This window comes from Falco cherrug, chromosome 2, assembly GCF_023634085.1.
Source record: "Falco cherrug isolate bFalChe1 chromosome 2, bFalChe1.pri, whole genome shotgun sequence".
Lineage (NCBI taxonomy): Eukaryota > Metazoa > Chordata > Aves > Falconiformes > Falconidae > Falco > Falco cherrug.
In genome coordinates, this window is record NC_073698.1 from 18,333,486 (window position 1) to 18,352,168 (window position 18,683).

The 18,683-nt window shown below is 37.5% G+C and overlaps 1 protein-coding gene across 6 annotated transcripts in view; it reads right to left on the reverse strand.

Annotated features, from left to right (window-relative positions):
• The window catches only part of LOC102059008 (protein NPAT), a 36,186-nt gene that overhangs the window by 12,494 nt on the left and 5,009 nt on the right, over positions 1–18,683 (reverse strand). For 4 of the 6 annotated variants that reach the window (XR_008730913.1, XR_008730914.1, XR_008730912.1 and 1 more), the window contains exons 3-17: positions 18,506–18,566; positions 16,958–17,030; positions 16,447–16,487; positions 15,170–15,400; positions 14,591–14,675; positions 13,307–13,439; positions 12,719–12,810; positions 12,551–12,638; positions 10,770–10,866; positions 10,112–10,243; positions 7,657–9,348; positions 5,764–5,894; positions 5,577–5,685; positions 4,477–4,534; positions 1,307–2,462 (exon numbers count right to left, since the gene is read on the reverse strand). Coding sequence is in view for 3 of the 6 variants with exons in the window: in XM_055702149.1 (XP_055558124.1) it covers positions 1,307–2,462; positions 4,477–4,534; positions 5,577–5,685; positions 5,764–5,894; positions 7,657–9,348; positions 10,112–10,243; positions 10,770–10,866; positions 12,551–12,638; positions 12,719–12,810; positions 13,307–13,439; positions 14,591–14,675; positions 15,170–15,400; positions 16,447–16,487; positions 16,958–17,030; positions 18,506–18,566 (4,179 nt within the window). In the remaining 3 variants the exon portion in view is untranslated. The remainder of the gene's footprint in view (positions 1–1,306; positions 2,463–4,476; positions 4,535–5,576; positions 5,686–5,763; positions 5,895–7,656; positions 9,349–10,111; positions 10,244–10,769; positions 10,867–12,550; positions 12,639–12,718; positions 12,811–13,306; positions 13,440–14,590; positions 14,676–15,169; positions 15,401–16,446; positions 16,488–16,957; positions 17,031–18,505; positions 18,567–18,683) is intronic. The other 2 variants (XM_055702150.1, XM_055702151.1) reach the window with 2 other exon arrangements.

Sequence of the window (18,683 nt, forward strand, 5' to 3'; positions counted from 1 at the left end):
GGGAATGAAGGGAATGACCCCAGAGGTATGTTCAGAGAAGGCATGCGATGTTTCGAACTTTTTGACTGAACCAGTTCTTGTTTGGTGTGCCCTTCCACCTATGTATAATGTTAATCTAAAAGAAGCTGATATTGTTTACACTTTGAATGGCGATAATTGTCTTTCTGTAGATGCTAATGTAGTAGGAGGCTATGATGGGAACGTGTCGCAGCGGTTCTTCTCTTCTCCAGAGTAACAGCAGGGAAAGCATTTTAGAGTTAAATCACCTTGTTTGGTAGGCAGTTAAGAATGTGAGTCAAAATTGCCACTGCTTTTTGTTGTTGGTTCAGGGACATGGCTGTGAGGATTTTGATGGTATGTGCTGCGTGGATTTTAGGCGCCTCACTGCAGCAACATGTTATCAAAATCTGAGAAAATTTCAGCCTTTTTTGGCATCCATTCACTCAACTGGCAGTATTGTTTGTTTGCTATTACCTTGGTTGCTGTCATGTTTGCAAGGGCCCTGCAGAACATGGCAAACCTGGTACTAGCTGTTCAAAAACAAAAAGGGGAAATTGTAAAATTGTACGGAACAAAGACAGTGGGTTATTTTGACATTGATAATATGTCTTAGTTGGTTTTTTATTTGTTCTATTACTTGTGCCTTGTTTTTGCTCGATTTCAGGGGTTCTTTTTGTGCAACAGGAAGGGGGAGATGTAGGACAAGGCCTCAAGGACAAGAGTCCAAGTGCTGATAGCCTGATGAATAGAGACTTGTTAGAACTTGTAGGGCACAAGCCCTGAGAGCAAAGGAACAAGCTAACTGCAGACCCCTGAGCCGTCACAGTTGAGGAGGCAACCAGACGGACAGAGAAACAAGCAGCCAGATAAGGGAACGGATGGCGCCGATATGTAATCAAGAAAGCCGCGTAGAAAGAAACTCCCTAACCTTGGAATAAAAATTATTGCTAGGTCAAGATAAACTAGTAAGTACCTATTGTTCTAACGGTGTGCCTTAAATATTAACCAATCAGTGTTTTTTACGCTTAAGATTTAACCAATCAGTGTGTAATATGTAGAAGGTAGAAACATATATAATTGTAAGAAAATCACTAATAAAGGGACATTTGCTTGCATCAAGCTGCGTCCCGTCTCTTCATTCGCCGCAGGCTCAAGAGGCAAAGTTAGTAAAATGACTAATACAAATAGGATGTCATGGCTTTGGACTAGCACCTCTGAACCATCCCATTATAAAGATCTATATATACACACACATGTCTAATATGCGTTTAGAATTTTAAATTAAAAAGTAAATGCCTGTACTTGCCTTTATTTTCTTCTTTCTTGATGGCGTTGGAGGGCTTTGAAGGTCTTTTCTATTTGCAGAACGAGGATTTCTTTCACCCTCATTCAAGTCTTCTAGTTTCCTTTTCTTTACTGTGCTCTTTAAAGATCTGAACTGTTGAGTATTGTCCTTCAGGGGGGTTGCAGTGCTAGTCCTTGCAATAGCTGCCCGTGACAGTATCATCAGCGTGTGAGCAGCCATACTGACGCTATTTTCACTACCTGTTTCACTGGCCGGGCTGCAGGCAGGCAAGTCTGGTGTAGCAGGGGGTACCATTATTCTAGGGGTCGGACTATCCTCGTTGAAGCGCCGACAGGTCGGTGTCCGTACACTATCTGTAGTATCATCTGTATGCCTGTCCCCAAGTCCAGATGGCGTACGGGGTACTGGCAATTCTCCGCTTTCAACCGCTTTACTAGTCGGGCTATGCCACTGAATGTCTTGCAACATTTCCACACATTGTTTAGTGAATGGACTTGACAGGCAAAGGCCTTGGTTGGAAACTTTAGCTGGTTCTCGCTTTGGCTCCTTCGAAGACAAAGAAACAGACACTGAAGATTTGCTGTTCCCATTTGACAGGGACCCTTGCTTTTTGTTCAGCTCTTGCACCGAAGCAACTGTCTTCTCGTTCCATAAACCGACACTTTGTTGGCCATTTGAGAGTTTGGCAGTGTCTTGGTTCTTCTGTTTTTCATCAGTATCCCTTCGTAATTCATTTTCTTTATTTGCTGTAGTCTTGTGGAAGGGATCTAATGGAAGCCCTGCAGCTGCCACCTTCCGCTCAGGCTGTGGCTCCTTTGCAGATGTGGTTCTGTTGCCACCAACTTCTGGCTTACACAGGATTTTAGTCAATGTTTTATCTTTCTCTCTCTTTGCTACCTGTGCCTTAGCAGAGGGTGATGCAGAGTCAGCAGCAAATGAAGTATTTTTGTTTCTTTCTTTTTGAGATAAATTCTTAATGGTCTGATTTTGGGTGTTTCCTCCTGGAGCAGGTAGGACATTATCAAAGCAAAGGACTCTCCTGTGACTTTCACTTTGTCTTGAATTTGAGCTTGTGCTCTCTACTGGTGCCACAGGTAAGTTCTCCTCCACTTTCCTTCCTAGTTCTGCAGCGATAAGCTTGTCCAAATTTCCAGTCCTGAAAAGGCGATGAAACAACTTCAGCAGCATAATTGTTCTTACTAGCCAAGTTCATTTCAGCCGGCTGAAGTCCCCACCCGCCCCGCAAACACCTATTTAAAGCTTTCTCCATTCTCTAAATGAAAATATTTTATCAACACGCCAAGACCAAGGGTAAGGGATGACAACTGCAGAAAGCTCAGAGGTGGCCAAAAAGGATGACAAAAAAGTGCGAAACAGAACAATTAGGTAGACTGGGGCTCTCCAGCCTGGAAAGACATGACTGAGGGGAAACGCAACAGAGCTCTGGGAAAAAAGCCAACCAAAAGGAAATGATTTGCTGTATCTTCCAGCGGATGAAAGGAAACTATTTGCTCCAGCAGACGAACTAGAGGCATCAAATAAAACTAGTAATCAAGTTAAAACAAGGAGATTTCAACACTGCATGTAATTAAGCCCGAGAGCCTTTTTTATCCTGTGGTATCTGTGGATGCTGGTAGTTTGCTTGAGTTCAAAAAGAAACTGAGCATATTGATGACAGGGTAAGTCCATCCCAGAATACTGGTCGTGGCTCTGCAGGTCCTGCCATGCGCGTGCCTTGTACTCTCCCCTATGCGCTTGCTGTAGGTGACAGGATACAGAGCAAGGCAAAAAGCTTTCAGTGGGCATCCGAACAAGAACATACAAACTCGCTAGGGCTTGGTCTCCACCTGACAACCAGCCACATGAGTGTGAAAAAGCCATCACTGCACTGTTGCAATGTCAAAAGAAAAATGCTTCTGCTCTGTTAGCTCATACCACTGTTACGCCTGTGCCCTCTTCCTGGTTATGCTGCATTTCCAAGAGAAGTTTCTCAACATTCATCTATGCCAGTAAGACTCTCCCCATGCAGATTAGCCTTTATGGTGTGTAAGAGGAAAATTCAAATTAACTGTGGGATGGTAAAGAAGGTATGGTAGCAGTGTGTTTTATCTCTGTAAAATTTGAGATGAGACAGAGGGCAGAGAGGAGAAATGAGAAATTACATCTCTCCAGGGAACACTTGCTGTCTTTGCTATGCAAAATATACGTCTGGAGATTGATGAAAATTAACAGAAAGCTGAATTATCAGTAATTTTATTAAAAATCTTGTTTCTGTGGCTTTTGAAAAAAAATACTGATTTTTGCATGCATGTATACTGTATATCTTGGTATCTTTTTTAATAGAAGTTGACTTTGTTATTCCTGTTTTCCTCCACTTTTCCAACACTATAACTGAGTTCTGAATAGGCACTTTTTTAAAAGTATACTTTATTTTCACAATAAAAGAAAGTTCAGTTTAAATATTAGACGTGAAACATATCTCCTCTTACACTCTTTTGCTCAATCCAACATCCCTTTGTTTCTTAAATCCATCAATGGTAAGGACAGCTGCTACTGAAGCCCTGATTTCTTCTCTCTCACTTTCCCAACAGAAAACTAGTACCTATCCCAATTAGCAATTAAATTATATTCATCAGTATAAAGTTAGCAGGCTGTCCTCCTCACCATCTTTCCTTTGACTTTTCACTTTGTAAATGACCAAGCAGCATTCTGAACTGCCAAAACACCCATGCAGAACCCAATCTAACAAGCTTTACTGGATTTGGGCCAGAGCGTGGTAAAGGCAAGGAGACTATACTACAAAACCACGGGTACCGCTCATTCTAACGGGGAAAAAAAAGGGTTTAGTCATTACAATCTTCCAGTAAATGTAACAGGCAACTTTTCCTAGCTTGGGCTCTGCTCAAAGAGTTTTTATATGGCAACTGAGACAGAGGAAAATTAATACAAAGCCATACAAAATTAACACAGGAAAAGTAACAGCAAAATTCTAGCACAGGCTTAACCAGTACTGGCACGCATCTGCATCAATACCCCCAGCAGACAGGAGGAAATAAAGGGCTCCTGCTTATGCCATTGTCAAAAAAAGCTGCTATCCTCTCCACCAATACTGTACCAAGAAATTCATGGCAGGAAAAAGAAAACAAGTTTGAATAACTAGCACTACTGACCTTTGTGTTTGAGAATTTGTATGGTTCAAAGGCTCAGCTACACTTGGTACCAGTTTTCCTGGAACAATAGATGAAGTATTAATAAACTACAATATTCCAAGTAAATCACTTCACAGTTAGTATATCACCTCACATTTCACCTGACAGAGAATCAATAAAGAAAAACCCAGCAACAAAACTCTGCATTTTTTTTGTAATTTTAATGTTTACAGATAAATAGATTAGCACAGCTAGAGTATAAACAAGAAGCTTGCTGCCTACACTGAAGTAATACATAGGCCTAGCAAGACAAAACCAACTATGCTGGATTTACAAATGCACAGCAGGGATTTCCAAGTCGAAGGGAAAATAACCACAGGGAACTCTCAGTTACCCATCAGCAAACCAGAATGCAGACTAACTATACAACCCTAGCTTTTTTCTTAATTTTCAACTTCATTCAAAGTAGAAAACACATGTGTAAGCCTATTCTTTTTAAAAAAGGTTGATAAGCTAAAGCACAAGTTTCTTCTAACTTATTTTCCATTTTCAATTATTTTTCTTTACCCCCTTCCAACACTGAAAAATAACTATAACTCCAGTCGTTTCAATGTACTATTTAAAGAAGCAAGGTCTCAATGAAGTGAATATACAGAAGCATATACCTGAAATGTCAAAGAGTAAACAGGTAGCAGAGTGCATTTTTTGTATAAATATGCAACACTTCCATTAATTATTTTCCTTAATAAATGTTTAGAATTGCTGACTCTTCTAATAACTTCTTTGTTACTATGTAGCTTGCTTTCAAACTGTACTTACAACCAAAGAGATGAAAAATAGTCAGAAATACAAAGAAAAGTAAACTTCTAAAACTGCATTAGAGCCTTGAAACATTAAATTTTGGAAATAAGCTTGATCCCAAATCTGGGATATGCTGGGAGTCCTTTGTAAACTGAGCAAATAAGAGTTACTGGCTGCAAGTACAGGCCTGTCACAAAGCCATCCCAGCAGCTACCTGGGAGAGGAGCATTACTATTTATAAAACTTTATTACTCAGAAATGACATGTCTTTAGAATGCCTACTTCTCTTCTGCCCGTTCTCAAGAATGCAAGGCAGGTACCTGTATTAGTCTTGTTTCTTGCTCCAGGAATCTTCTGTGTTTTGGGAGGGATGGGAAGTTTGGGGACACTTCTGTTGCAGACTGGATTAGCCACAGGCATATGCAGAACCTTGAAAGAATCAAAGTATTGCATTACAATTTACCAAAAGACTCCTTATCACTTCAGCTTTAATTTTGAAAAGCTTACTTTGTGATGTGCTACCTGATGGGCAGGTGCTGAGAACATATTTCCATTTTGTCCTACTACTGAGAGAGGTATCATTCCCACCATTCCTTGCAAAACAGGTTGCACCGGAGATGCAATTATAATGGCAGAACCTAAAAGGTATCAAAGTGTTAGAACTGTACAGAAATGAAAAATAACTCCACGAAAAGAAAAGCTTCAAGACAGGATTTCTTAAAATTATGCATGGTCAACCTTGTGGCAAGAAAAGCTCTGACTCTTTAGAAAAACTTCACTGTCCTTAGTTCATCTTACACCACTTACTTCATCTTATTTACATCTTCACATTCACACACTTACATCACTACTAGAAAACAGTTAAGTACCAGTGTTATTTTTAGTTTACATACAATTCTTTAGTTAAAGCCTGTTTTCATGAAATGGTTCAAAATTAAGCTTGAAGTATGAAAAAACTCTGTTAAGGCTTGAACTTTGAATTCAAAGTGATTTATAAAAAAACAGTAGAAGTAACGTCAAATAGCTCATTTTGCTGCTTAGTGAAAACAAGCTATTATTTGCATCCTGTTCTCTACAGTTAGCATGCTCAAACGTCATGAGCAGAATTATTTTTTTTTCTTCCAGTCCACCCATAACACCTTCCCCTTACAAGCACACAACAAGCTGGGAAAAGCTAGCTTTGTATGTATGTATGTATCTATGTATATATGTAATGTATATTTCTGGCTGGTAAGAGGTGTTAAATGTAGTACATGCAAAGATTCTAGTTCATTAGTGAGTTTGAGATTAATTATTTTTAAAAATAAAGCACAGTAAGACTAATACAAAATATTTAAGCCAAAGTTTCCTATTTAACTATTTAAATCATTGTTAAAACTGTTGTTTTAAAACATTTATTCTAACAGGTTGTAAGAGTGTCTGGCTGCCAGACATATGGGAATTATAAACCAGGGAAACTATCATAGCACATTCATTGAAAAGTGAAAGAAAAATTTATTCTACATAGTTCTTTGGTTACATGAGCACTACCAGAAAAATATCTAATGCAGAAGAATGGGAAAACTTCTACTTTGCTCTCTCTGGGAAAAAAAAAAAAAGAAGAAGATAAAAGTTGCATAAATAAACCCTAACGATGGAAAAGACCAGCTCCTAAGGTCTTGCACATACTGTTGCACTGGCCTCTGACCACAATGAAATGACTACACACAGAAATTCGGAGGTAACTGCAACAGGTTCTTCGTTTTGGAAAGAAATCTAAATGTGTTGATTACAGCTGGTTTATACTTAGGTTTAACATTTTCAAAAGCACTTATTTTTCTTACTGCTGCAGAAATAAAAATGCTTGTACCAAGAGTGATTTTATATTATGGAAAGAAATAACGTTGTACTTTTATATTTGTCTAAATGTATTTCTAGTGTAGAACGGCTTTGTAGAAAATGAAACAAAACAAACCAAGGAAGTAATTTTGGAAGGACTACCTGCATCTAGCCAGTTATCTAAACTATGGATACCTGTAACACATAGTATTGTAGTTATAACAGGCATCTTATTAGAACAAAACCAAAACCCCCTGCTTTATTTAGCCAAAACAATGGAATCTTTTCTAGTGTAAGCCAAAATACGCTTCCTAAATGTATTACTGCTAAAATTATGTAATTTTAGCTTCTGAAATACAGGGCTATTTTTTTCAAAGCAGCCTAGTCAGTGACTCTTTGTAGTTTTTATTTCATTTTTAGTAGCAACTAACATACTCAAAAAATACAAAACCTCCTGGATAGTTTCAAGAGGCAGATAAAAGTAAACAATTTTTAAACACTGCTGTAACGCACTTACAAAAACAAGAATAAAACCACTATATAAACATCACATTTTCAGTCATTTCCTAATAATGAGATTACCTTGTGGGAAGTTTGGGGAGACGGTCTGGTTTGCTGCCAACGTATTGCTGGACCTAGGAGGAGTCCGTAATTGTTGTACAGCTGGAGATTGGGCAGCAAGCGGCATAGAACTGCCAGGCAATACAACCACATTTGATGGTGTTACAGTTGTGCCCAAGGTAGCTGGATCAGTCACACAGGTGGCTATACAAAGGTTGTTTGAATTCCCAAAAGCTGTGCTTGTGGCTGGCATCAGTTGTATAAATCCCCCTTCCTTGGAAAGATTAGTTGTACCTGCGACTGAAAAAACAGTGCAGTCTTCGTTCTGAGTGTTGATTGAGGTGACCACCGGATCTTTAGGTCTAAGCACAAGAAGATTCTGCTCTGCTAAAGCTGAATCCACATTTTTTTCTGTGTCTTCTGAAGTCAGACATTTGGACAGGCCTGAAGTTTTGGCTGGGGATTTGGCTGGAGAAGACAGTATTATAGTTGGCAAATTTTCTCCTGTGATGCTGGAAACAGCATTATTTAACTCCGTGTCTGATGAAATAAATGAATCATCGCTGATGATAATCTTGAGGGACATTATATTAGAAGGATCAACATCCATTGGTTGACTACTAGAAGATACACCACTTATACTTTTGGCCTCGGTGCCACACTCATCTGTGGAAGATGCAGTTTCTGGGAGAGGAGAGTGGCATATTTCAGATGTATTAAGATTATTTTCAGTGGATACTACAGAAATTTCTGTACACGCATCATCACCAGAAGAGAAATATATATTATCAGCATCTACTTTTGTAGAAGATGAAGGTTCTTGCATTTCCCCTTGTGTTCCCTCTGAGTTTGACAGTCCTGGAGGGACGTTAAAATCTTTCTTACAAGGCTTATCAAGTATATGCTGATCATTTGAGTAAGTTTTGTTAGAAGTATCAACAACTTCAAGCTGCAACTCTGTTTTGTCAAGATCTGAAATCTTCACTGCAGATCTCGCAGTACAGTCTGACTGCGTACTCTGTTCCTGGTGGGTAGAGTGGTGGCCAGAGTTCTGCAAAGCACCAGGTAAGGCAGCTGTATCATCTGTTACAGCCTGTTCTTTTCCTCCATCTGCTGATGGGCTAGAAATTGATGAACTGTTCTTTCTCAGCACTACACTGTGGCCAGGGCTTCCATCAGAAGTGCTTTCAGTAAGTGTTTTTTCAGATAGTGATGTGTCTGGTGATAAGTGACATTTACTTTCAGAACGGGTTTTGTTTTCATTGGCTGTAGTACCTTCCTCCAATGAAATCAAAGAAATGTGTGGACTACCAGAATGAACATATTCTAAATTAGGACTACTTTGAGCACAGTGACTTAGTGGGCCTTTTTCAATTTCCACAGCGTCTTTGCTTTTGGATACTAATGCAGATGACTCTCTTTTATCATAAGAATCTCCACAGTGTTCATTACATATTCTACCAGGACACTCTCTCTTGATAGGTTCAGTCAAACCAGGCACAGAGTCGAAAGTGATTTCAAGGTCTCCAATATGTTCAGGGGTAACAGTCTTAAGCACTTCACTCTGCTTCCTCGGTCTACAATTTCCATGCAGCTGTTCGTTGGATGTACTTTTCTTAGCCATATCATCATCACTAATGCTGGTCTTCAAGGCACGTGATGCTTCTCCTAACTGAAAACCTTTACAGAATAGTGATTCTCTAGAATTATCACCTGTAAAACAGAGAATAAATTAGTTCCATAATTATTAGAACAGATGATCCTTTTACAGAGTTCTAGAAGCAACTTACCACTTCAATGGAAAACTGTTTCACATGAAACTAAGTGGGAATAACAAAGCTGAATGGAAAGTGTATGAAACATGGCTATATACATTAGGCAATCTGGCAAATCAGTTCATAGAAAAACAATAAACATACACATAATAAAGCAAATGGCTCAAGTCACTAAATCAGATTTCCAGAAGCACAAAACCATCTCAGGATAAAGACCTCTTGGCTTTATTTCTCATATACTTTCAATAAATACCTGCTACTGATGGTCTATTGTTAAGAATGGCATAGACATACTACACATACCTTTTGTTCACAGTAAGACTCTTCTTGTGTATTAATGAACCAATACGTTACAGAATGAAAAGATTAATATAGTTAGATGTAAAAACATTATCTTTATGTGTTCCACACTGAATATCGCAAAGTATCTCTGTTTTAAGTGAGAAAACAGATGTGCAGATATTCTGGTTTTACTTAGGAGCTTATCAAGTACAACTTCTAAGTACATTGATGGACTACTGTTAAATTTAATAGACTGAAACTTTCTAACAGACCAGATATATCCAAGCAATATTAATATCAGATTAGATACTACCATTGAAAACAGAAAGATTTTGAAAAGTATAAATTGTCTGAAGTTTTTCAAAATGAAAAGTGAACAGACTAGATGAGATCTTAAGGAAAAAAAACCAACAACCTACATCTACTACTTTCTTCTGTTCCTAAAGAACTTTCAAGTGTTTCCAGGTTATCCTCATCCACAAGGACTGCATTTTCTACTCCACTCTGACCAGAAATACCAGCAGGTAAGTTCTTGTTTACTTTGCTCTTTCCTGTTTTCAAAATAAAACACGATCAAGTATGTCATTTTACACACAAACGTGATTATTATATTTTAAATCAAGCATGGAGATTTCAAATTCAAGAAATGCCAAACTCAAAGAACTATTTGTCTATATTCATTACAATTCCAGAAATAGCATAAAAATGTCCTTATATTTTATGTGAGGATATCCCTGATAAGACATATAGAAAAGTTTTACCACAGCATAGAAAAAAAAAAAAGAAGTATAAACTATCATCCTTTAGACCAGAAGAGTCTAAAATAATAGCAATAAAACCATCACTGAACCAGCACAAAACCAGGATTTCAGCCACAAGAAAATGCTATATTTTATCATCATGTATAAATCTATATAAAAATCTAATTCTGAATTGAAGGACACAGATGTCACATAGTCCATTTCTCTTGCAAAAAAGTCCTGCTGAATCACCTTTGCTTCTTCAAGCAATACTTAGGAAAACTCATAATTCATGATGCTTTATAGTAACGATGCAATTCAGTGTAATATGCTTTACCATAATCAAACAAGTCAAAGAGTGCCTGAAAAGCTGGATCTGATTCTGTCTGTTCTAGAATGTCCTGTATAGCCTCTTCTGACATATGAATTTCACCCTGAGAAAAACAAGATATACAGAACTGTTAGACAGTTACTTTCAAAACTCAACAGAAAAACAGGCAAGAATTGTTTTCAGTTCTATTACTTCTGCTCAGCACAGAAATGTAAAGACTACACATTTCTGCCACAAATTTAACATCTGTTAAAAAGTATTAGTGATTAAAGAAATAAAGTCTCCCAAACATCTTTGTCAGCCACTACATCCTGCAGGTGCATATGGAGGTATTCTTCACATAATGACCAGCGTTGTTTAAGAACTCATCATGGGCTACAGTGGAAGCTTATGCAGATGGTATGAATGCCATGAGCCAACCACTGGTTAAAAAAATACCCAAATTAACCCTAAGTTCTTGGTTTTGTATATATCTAGAAGACAATGCTAAGCAAAGGGAAGTTTTATTTAATTTACCCATTACATGTTCTATAATGTAACTTCCAACTGCTTTTCTGCCGAAGGCAGTTGGAAGGCACAGCTGCATAGGACACTGCTCTAAGGTTCCTGCTTCAAGTTGACTTATTTGGTAGTAGTCAGGAAGAAAATGAGGAGGGCACTCACTCATGTGTGTATTGTACATATTCAAGTGTTTAAGTACAGAGTTTCTCCTGACTTCCTGGAGATCCTCCAAGCACTCTACAACCTTTGATGTGGTGGTTGTAAGGGTGGATATCCAATGTGATATGCTTTGTCTCAGCTACTCTACCTAAACCAAGAAGCTGCTTTGATTTTGTTCTGCTCAGAAAAATGGAATACAGCTTTTCAGCTCTGCATTTGGATAAAAATTAACCTAAAATCACCAAGTGACAGAAGAATAGCTTTTAACAATCAGACGCTTCTACTTCATAACAGGCCGCTGTCTCTACTCTCCTGCCCTCTTCATGAGGGTCACGAAGATTATAATTTCCCTCACTAAAAGCCCTTTATAACTCTGTGATTGCCAGCTCAAGGGTTGTACAACGAAGGGAGAACACTAGAAGTTCAGTCTGTAGAAGCAGAACACACATTTCCTCCAAAAGCTAATAGTAAATTTGAAGATAAAGCATCTTTATTCAATCTCCAAAGACAATTTATCTTGCTATACTAGACAATCCATGTTTATCTTCAAGCAGATCAGAAACAGATCACACTAAAACACGTCTGGAGACTGCAAGATATTTTAAATTATTTTTTCTTTATAAGGCTCCCCAGTCAGATCATGGTACCCAATTACTGGTACCAAAGGTCCAGTGGCAAGCAGGCAGCTAGTGACTGTGGGACAGCGTACTTAAATCTCAATCTGAGGATAATGTTAACAGCTAACCACTACTAGAAGTAGTCCCACTCCCTTGGCTTTTAAGCCTGCTGCATGCTTAGGCTGCCTTGTACAGGTACTGGGAACGAATTCAGAGTGCTGAACTAGCTCAAAATTAACTCCCGCAAAATACTAGTATCCTGCCAGTTCAGCTCCTCGAATGCCCACCACCATACAACAAGGTGAGTGGAAGTGAAGCTGTAGAACGGCCCCTGGGCAGAAGCTAGCCATTAGGTAGGCTTAGCTGTATTGTGAAACAAACAAAAAGAAAGAAGAGAAAGTGGAGAGCAAATCTTGACAGTAGACAGAGGTTCAGGATAGTTCCAATAACTGACCATTCTCATGTGGCTGGTCTTAAAAAAAAAATGTGAACAGGGCGATCTACACCTACCTGAAGTCCAAGGATTTCATCAATTGAAGTCTCCTGTTCCGTGGGACCACTGTCTATCTGTTTAGGGGTCTGAGCAACACTGCCATCACTGGAACACATTAGTCATTAGTTCAGAACTCAAAAATAAATCAAATAATAGGTATGAGGTTTAAAGGTTCCTTTTATTACCTGCCCAGGATTTTGTTAATGTTCTCAGCAAGCTTCTCCTGAAGAGATTTGTTGCTCAAGATTTTTTCTCTGGCGTTTTCAATAACCAGTTGCTGAAAAACACAGTTCTGAAGTGGTCAGGTTTCTATTTTTATCATCACTAGAAAAGGAGCATGAATTTCTAACTTACTGGAAAAAAAAACAAACCCAACCTAAAAAACCTCAGTTCAACAACTCTTCCTAACAGCCAATCTGTGACTGCATGACATTGCTAGGAAAATCATCCCAAACACTCCTTTACTTCTACTTTTCCTAAAGCACAGCAAGGCTTATTGTGCTTTCCAGTTTTCATTCTCAAAAAAATTACTGTATTCCAACAGCTTAGAGGTATCTTAGCAAAGCCAACAAAGCAAGGACAAAAAAAGTTCTACATAGCCAGGCCATCGTCATTAGTTTAGTACGCAGAAGAGCTACTTCAAATAAAAACCAAAAAAATGTATCTTCTAAAGTTAATTTCTGTAATACCCAAGATCAACAACATGTAAAAGACTAGTCTTTAGTCCGAATTTGTTTCTTAAATGTAAATACCTGCTGTAAGTATATACTCACTGGAAAGTTACCATCTATGAATTCTTCAAGGGGCTCACTTTCTTTTTCCATTATTACTTCATTAGGGTCTTGAGAACTTCTATTTGCTGAAAGAGGTCCAGATGTTGCAATACTCTTCCTCTTCTGAGATTCACTGAAACATTCCAGGAAATTTATGACATATTTTGTGAGAACGTAGAAAACAATAGACCTAAAGGTTAATAAATCAAGCAATCTTCCTTCTTAGCAAATGAGAGATTGCAATCAACAGAAAACTAACTGATTAACTACACGCAGAAAATACAATAAATGCCAATACCTGTTTCATTATGTTGTATACATGTATTGTGTCTGACTTCATAGAAGTTACAAACAAATATACAGACTGTGGGTAAACAGCACAATGGCAAATTGAATTCCATGCCTACTACTTAGAATTTTTCCGCCCTCCAGTACGCATTACTTTAACTGGTAGTACAAGTTCTAATTAACTGCCACTCAAGAAAATAAATTGGGCATCACCACTGAAAATAAAGATCTCTGAAGGAGCAGCTCTTGTCAAAGCATGTTAGGTTGCATAAGAATTTGGATGATGAATAGGAAACGTAATGTTTTTATATGAGAACATGGTGTTGGCTCTCCTGAAGCCATCAATCAGCACTGGCACTAAAATCACTTCTATACAGAAAAAGGCAGAAATAGAAAGGACTTGAAAAAACGTACGAGTAAGGATCCAGAAAAACAATAAAGCAAAACCACCAGGTGGGATTTAGTCAGGGATAAAGACAACAAATGGAACACAGAGACCAGTCAACTCATTAAAAACAAAAAGGACACTGGAATAAACGAATAAAAAGTGCAAAACTAGTATAATAACAGTTTTTTACACCACTTTTAGTGTGAATATGAAAATTTTTGCTGACAAAATTTACTGAAGCAAATAGATTTTCTAAGTTAAAAAAAGACAAAATGCACAATTATATCAGTATTGAGAATTTTCACAATTGATAAGGATATTTTGGAAGGAATACTAAATTTTAGGCTCCAAGATGCCTATGTCTAATACTGGAATAATGTAAAGACTAGCTATATGCAATAGAGAAGCACAACTAGACTCCCATCAGTCTAACATTAAATTCTTCGACTTTCCTTTGCAAAAATCACACACCAGCCACTCTCAGTGGATCTTAAATGTGAAACACTCCAACATGTAGAGAAAATTTACAGCAGAGGTTAGAACACCGCATAATCTCTAAACAATCTTTAATAAAAAAACAACACACACAAAAACCTCCCCATGTTTACCTTTTTCGTCTTCCCGGAGGAAGCAAGTTTGAATGAAGCTTTCGTTCTTGTGATGCTGGAACTTGGATGTGTATGAAATCTCCTGCTTCATAAAGGAAAAAAATAATAATATAATGCCAGTACCTTTTCGAGTGATACTGTTAAAGCACTACAGAAATCTACACATTATTTACATTTCAATCAATTCCTGGGAATTCATACAAAATATTTTGGTATTATGAAAACGAGAAAGATTCCTTTTAAATACATCCTGAGAAAAACATCCACTTGATGTGGATCATCCCTATCTGCTAAAACAAGTGTTTTGGTTGAGGGTGAGGACAAAGGATAAAATAATGACAAATGAATGCATTTCTGATCTCTGAACTCACATTAGTAAGCAAGTATGTAAAAGCCATTTCTCTTTTGGGCACTCCTTTTATTTTAATCATCCAAACCAGTTCAGAAGGCTAGGGGAACAAAGCACAAATTTTCTAAAACTTCTTTGTTAGAAGGTGATTAGTCCTGATTTTAGAAAACTTCCATCTACATCCATAGATTTTTCATAGAAAAAAAGGTTTAAATAAGTGGGCAACTTACTGTTGATCTTGTTTTCTTGAGTTTGTGACTGGTGCACAAACAGTGTATTCAGTCTAGCCTGTGACATGCTTTGATTTACTGTTGGCCTGTGAATAACTTGAGGAGATACAACAGAAGAGGAATTTTGCGGCCCTGACTGAGGGATTACTGACAACAGTCCTGGGTTTGCAGGGGCTGATTGCTGAAGCATTCTCTGTCTTTTCATTTCTACAATTCCACTTCTTGTACGTGCTGGAGAAAATAAACACAAGATGAAAATATACGACAAAGGAACTTAAGGTTGCTGATTTTCCAAGACCTAATTAAGGATGCTCCACTAAAACTTCTTTGTGCTTCAACAACGCATTCATGAAACTCAAAATGTAAGCAACACCCATCTTTGTCTTCTGTGCTACAGGTTTCAGGTAAAATAATTTAAGAAGTAGGCAGACGTTGTAACCATGCTTGTATCATTGCTTAAATATTTACAGGAATAAATCATACCAAAATAGTATTTCATTACATAGTATACCACTCATATAACTGACCTTAACTGAAATAGCTAAACCAATGTAAGTTTGCATGTATTTATCAGACTAAATCTGACAAATTTAAACAGAACACCACCTGATTCAGTAAGTCTCAGATCCAAGAACAATCACTACTTATATTTAACATCCACTTGCCTCACACAGGTTACTCAGTAGAAGTACTACAGAGAGAAAAAATTATTTTTAAGTACAATAACTTTCCTTTTTTGAGAGTTCATTGGGCACTTTTTGTAATTAAAGAAACAGTTCTAGATAGAAGAAGTATCTTTTCATATTTTGCTTAGATCTATGTTTGTATGCATAATAATAATTGTTTCAAGATTGTAATACATTTTTGTATTTCCCTTCTACAGATATGAAACTGCATCGTAAGTAGACTGGTCACGTTTTCAGTTCCTCTGTGAACCACAAATTAAGTCAACAGCTTCAGGACTGAAGCAGCAGTTTTTAAACCTTTTAACCATGTAAGTATCTAAAAAATTTTCAGCAGAGAAGAAAATGCCATATAGAGAACTTAAGCCCCTTGCAAAAAGCTCAGCTTTTCTTACTTTCTTTCGTGACCATTAAAGTAACCCACTGACCACACTGAAGACAACAGACATGCTGAAAAAACCCACTGCAGAAGAGACCTGACAACATTTTAAGAGTAAGGATGTGTTACTGATTGCTGCAGCATTCCCCCTTTTTGCCAAAACAAGTAATTTGAACGTAAAGCCTATTGATCCATGAATTGGCTCAGTTACTTACTCCTTTGATTAGCGGAAAATCCTGTGGAATTCTGCATGCTCCTAAAAAGTGAAGTAGGTGACATAAATAAAAAGGAGCACAATGGAAACCCTCAGCTACACTGTGTGACAATATTTGTATGTTTAATGTCAGTCTAGTCCCAACCACACATTATTTCAGAAAGATTCAATCTACTGATTGTTATTTTCATTCTTGCAATTATCACAGATCCTTCAAACAAAGCCTACTTTTTGATGAAGTAACTACCATCGTATCAGATTCTAAATGAGTCATAGTATATTGTTTTATTACAGGAAGGCCACATACTCAATGCTCTCCCCTTACCTGCTAGTCCCGTCTTAGTATCTTGAAATGTCTACTCAACTATCAACTCTCACACACGTATCTTTTTCACCATCTCTCAAAGGCAATAGAGAGCAAAACCATCCTCATACAATGATAAGGGGAATTGATCAATATAGGGACTCAATCAGAGTGAAATTGTACTTTCTTGATTTCAAAACTGTATTACCTGATCTGAGAAAGTGTATAGTCTAATTTTTTCCACAGAGATGACATCATTGCTGGAACTTCATTTGTTGTTTCTAAAATAAACCATTAAAAAAAAATAGGTGACTATAACAGACATACGGTAAGAAAAAGTAAAATCACAAGCAAAAAGCCCTAGGCATTTCAGACATCATCTAACTTTGGGTGTCTAGTCGCCGCCTTAATATTCTGTTTATTAGAGAGTCCTAACTGCTAATTTAAAAACTTTGATATCAAACACACTCATCAGACACAGTTAACAGTTTTAGAAGCCTAAATGAGACTGAGGCAAGGACATTCACGATGATAATTCTCAATGGAATATGCACATGGTGTTGACTCCTGGGCAAACACATACTAACCTAACTTAATTCACTTCTGGAAATTGTATTTCTATTGCCAAGTCAATCGTATGCTTTTCAAAATTGTAACCTGGCAGACAGGCCTTTAAAAGTAATGTTTTATTTGAAGATGTCACCCGAACAGGTAAAAACACTCTGTATTTTTGAAACACAGTACACTGAAGTATAAATGGAAAGATGTAAACAGACCAATTAATGAAGTTTTTCAAGGTGCCAGGAACAAAGTATTTTGAAGAAAGTATGCTTGTGTCTTAGTTACCATTTCTATTAAACCTAGTGTGAAAAAAAAACCACATTGAGAAATGTTTCAAACATGGTATGTCTTAAATTGCAAATCTTAGAACCAAGTAGCACTAAAATCTGATCATTCATCAACATGTAGCAAACCATTCTAAGACTTGGCAACATGCAAAAGCTCAATAACTGCTTTTAAAAACAGAAAATGCTCTAACTTTGTCTCTAATATTCATGTAAAATATTAAGTTATTCTCAAATTATTTTAATTGCTTCTAGTAACAAGACAAGAAACATTTCACACCATAGGACTCTTCCTGGTTGTTTCATAGAATCACAGAATATCTCAAGTTGGAAGTGACCCATAAGGATCACCAAGTCCAACCTCCTGCTCCTCACAGGACTACCTAAAACTAAACCATATGACTAAAAGTGCCATCCAGATGCTCCTTGGAATTCTGACAGGCTTGGTGCCATGATCACTTCCCTGGGGACCTTGTTCCAGTGACTGACCACCCCCTCAGTGAACCTTTTCCTAATGTCCAATGTGAACCTCCCCTGATGCAGCCTCATTCCAATTTTGTGTGTCCTCCCTCTCCTATCTGTAGTATAAACAATACACAGTATAAATTTACAGGCATAAACTCATACATTTTTCACACTTCATTATATCTTTGTGCTTTATTACATTAGAAGCTCTGCTCAAATTTGAAGTGAAAATACATGCTGGCAAATCCAAACTAAGATAATAAATTCATTTTGCTCACAAGATGTTGATCTAATTGGCCGTTGTTTGCATAATATGGAAATCTTCGACTTCCAGCACTGATGGAGGATTGCTTTAAGTCTGTACATAGGTGGAGATATTACCTCTTCTTCAAGGAGTTTACAACAGATGAGTAAGAAAAAAAAAAAACCTCATTCTGAAGGCTTACCTTTTGTTTTCATGGCTACATATTCATTAAGAATAGTTGTCAAGTTTTTTCCACACAGGGACTGGAAAAAAAAGCACTGATCTTAGAATTTTTACTAATAACTTACACTTCATCTGCTGTTATCACATTGTATTTAAGCAGCTTTTTAGAAGACTACACCATGCTGACCCTAAACACA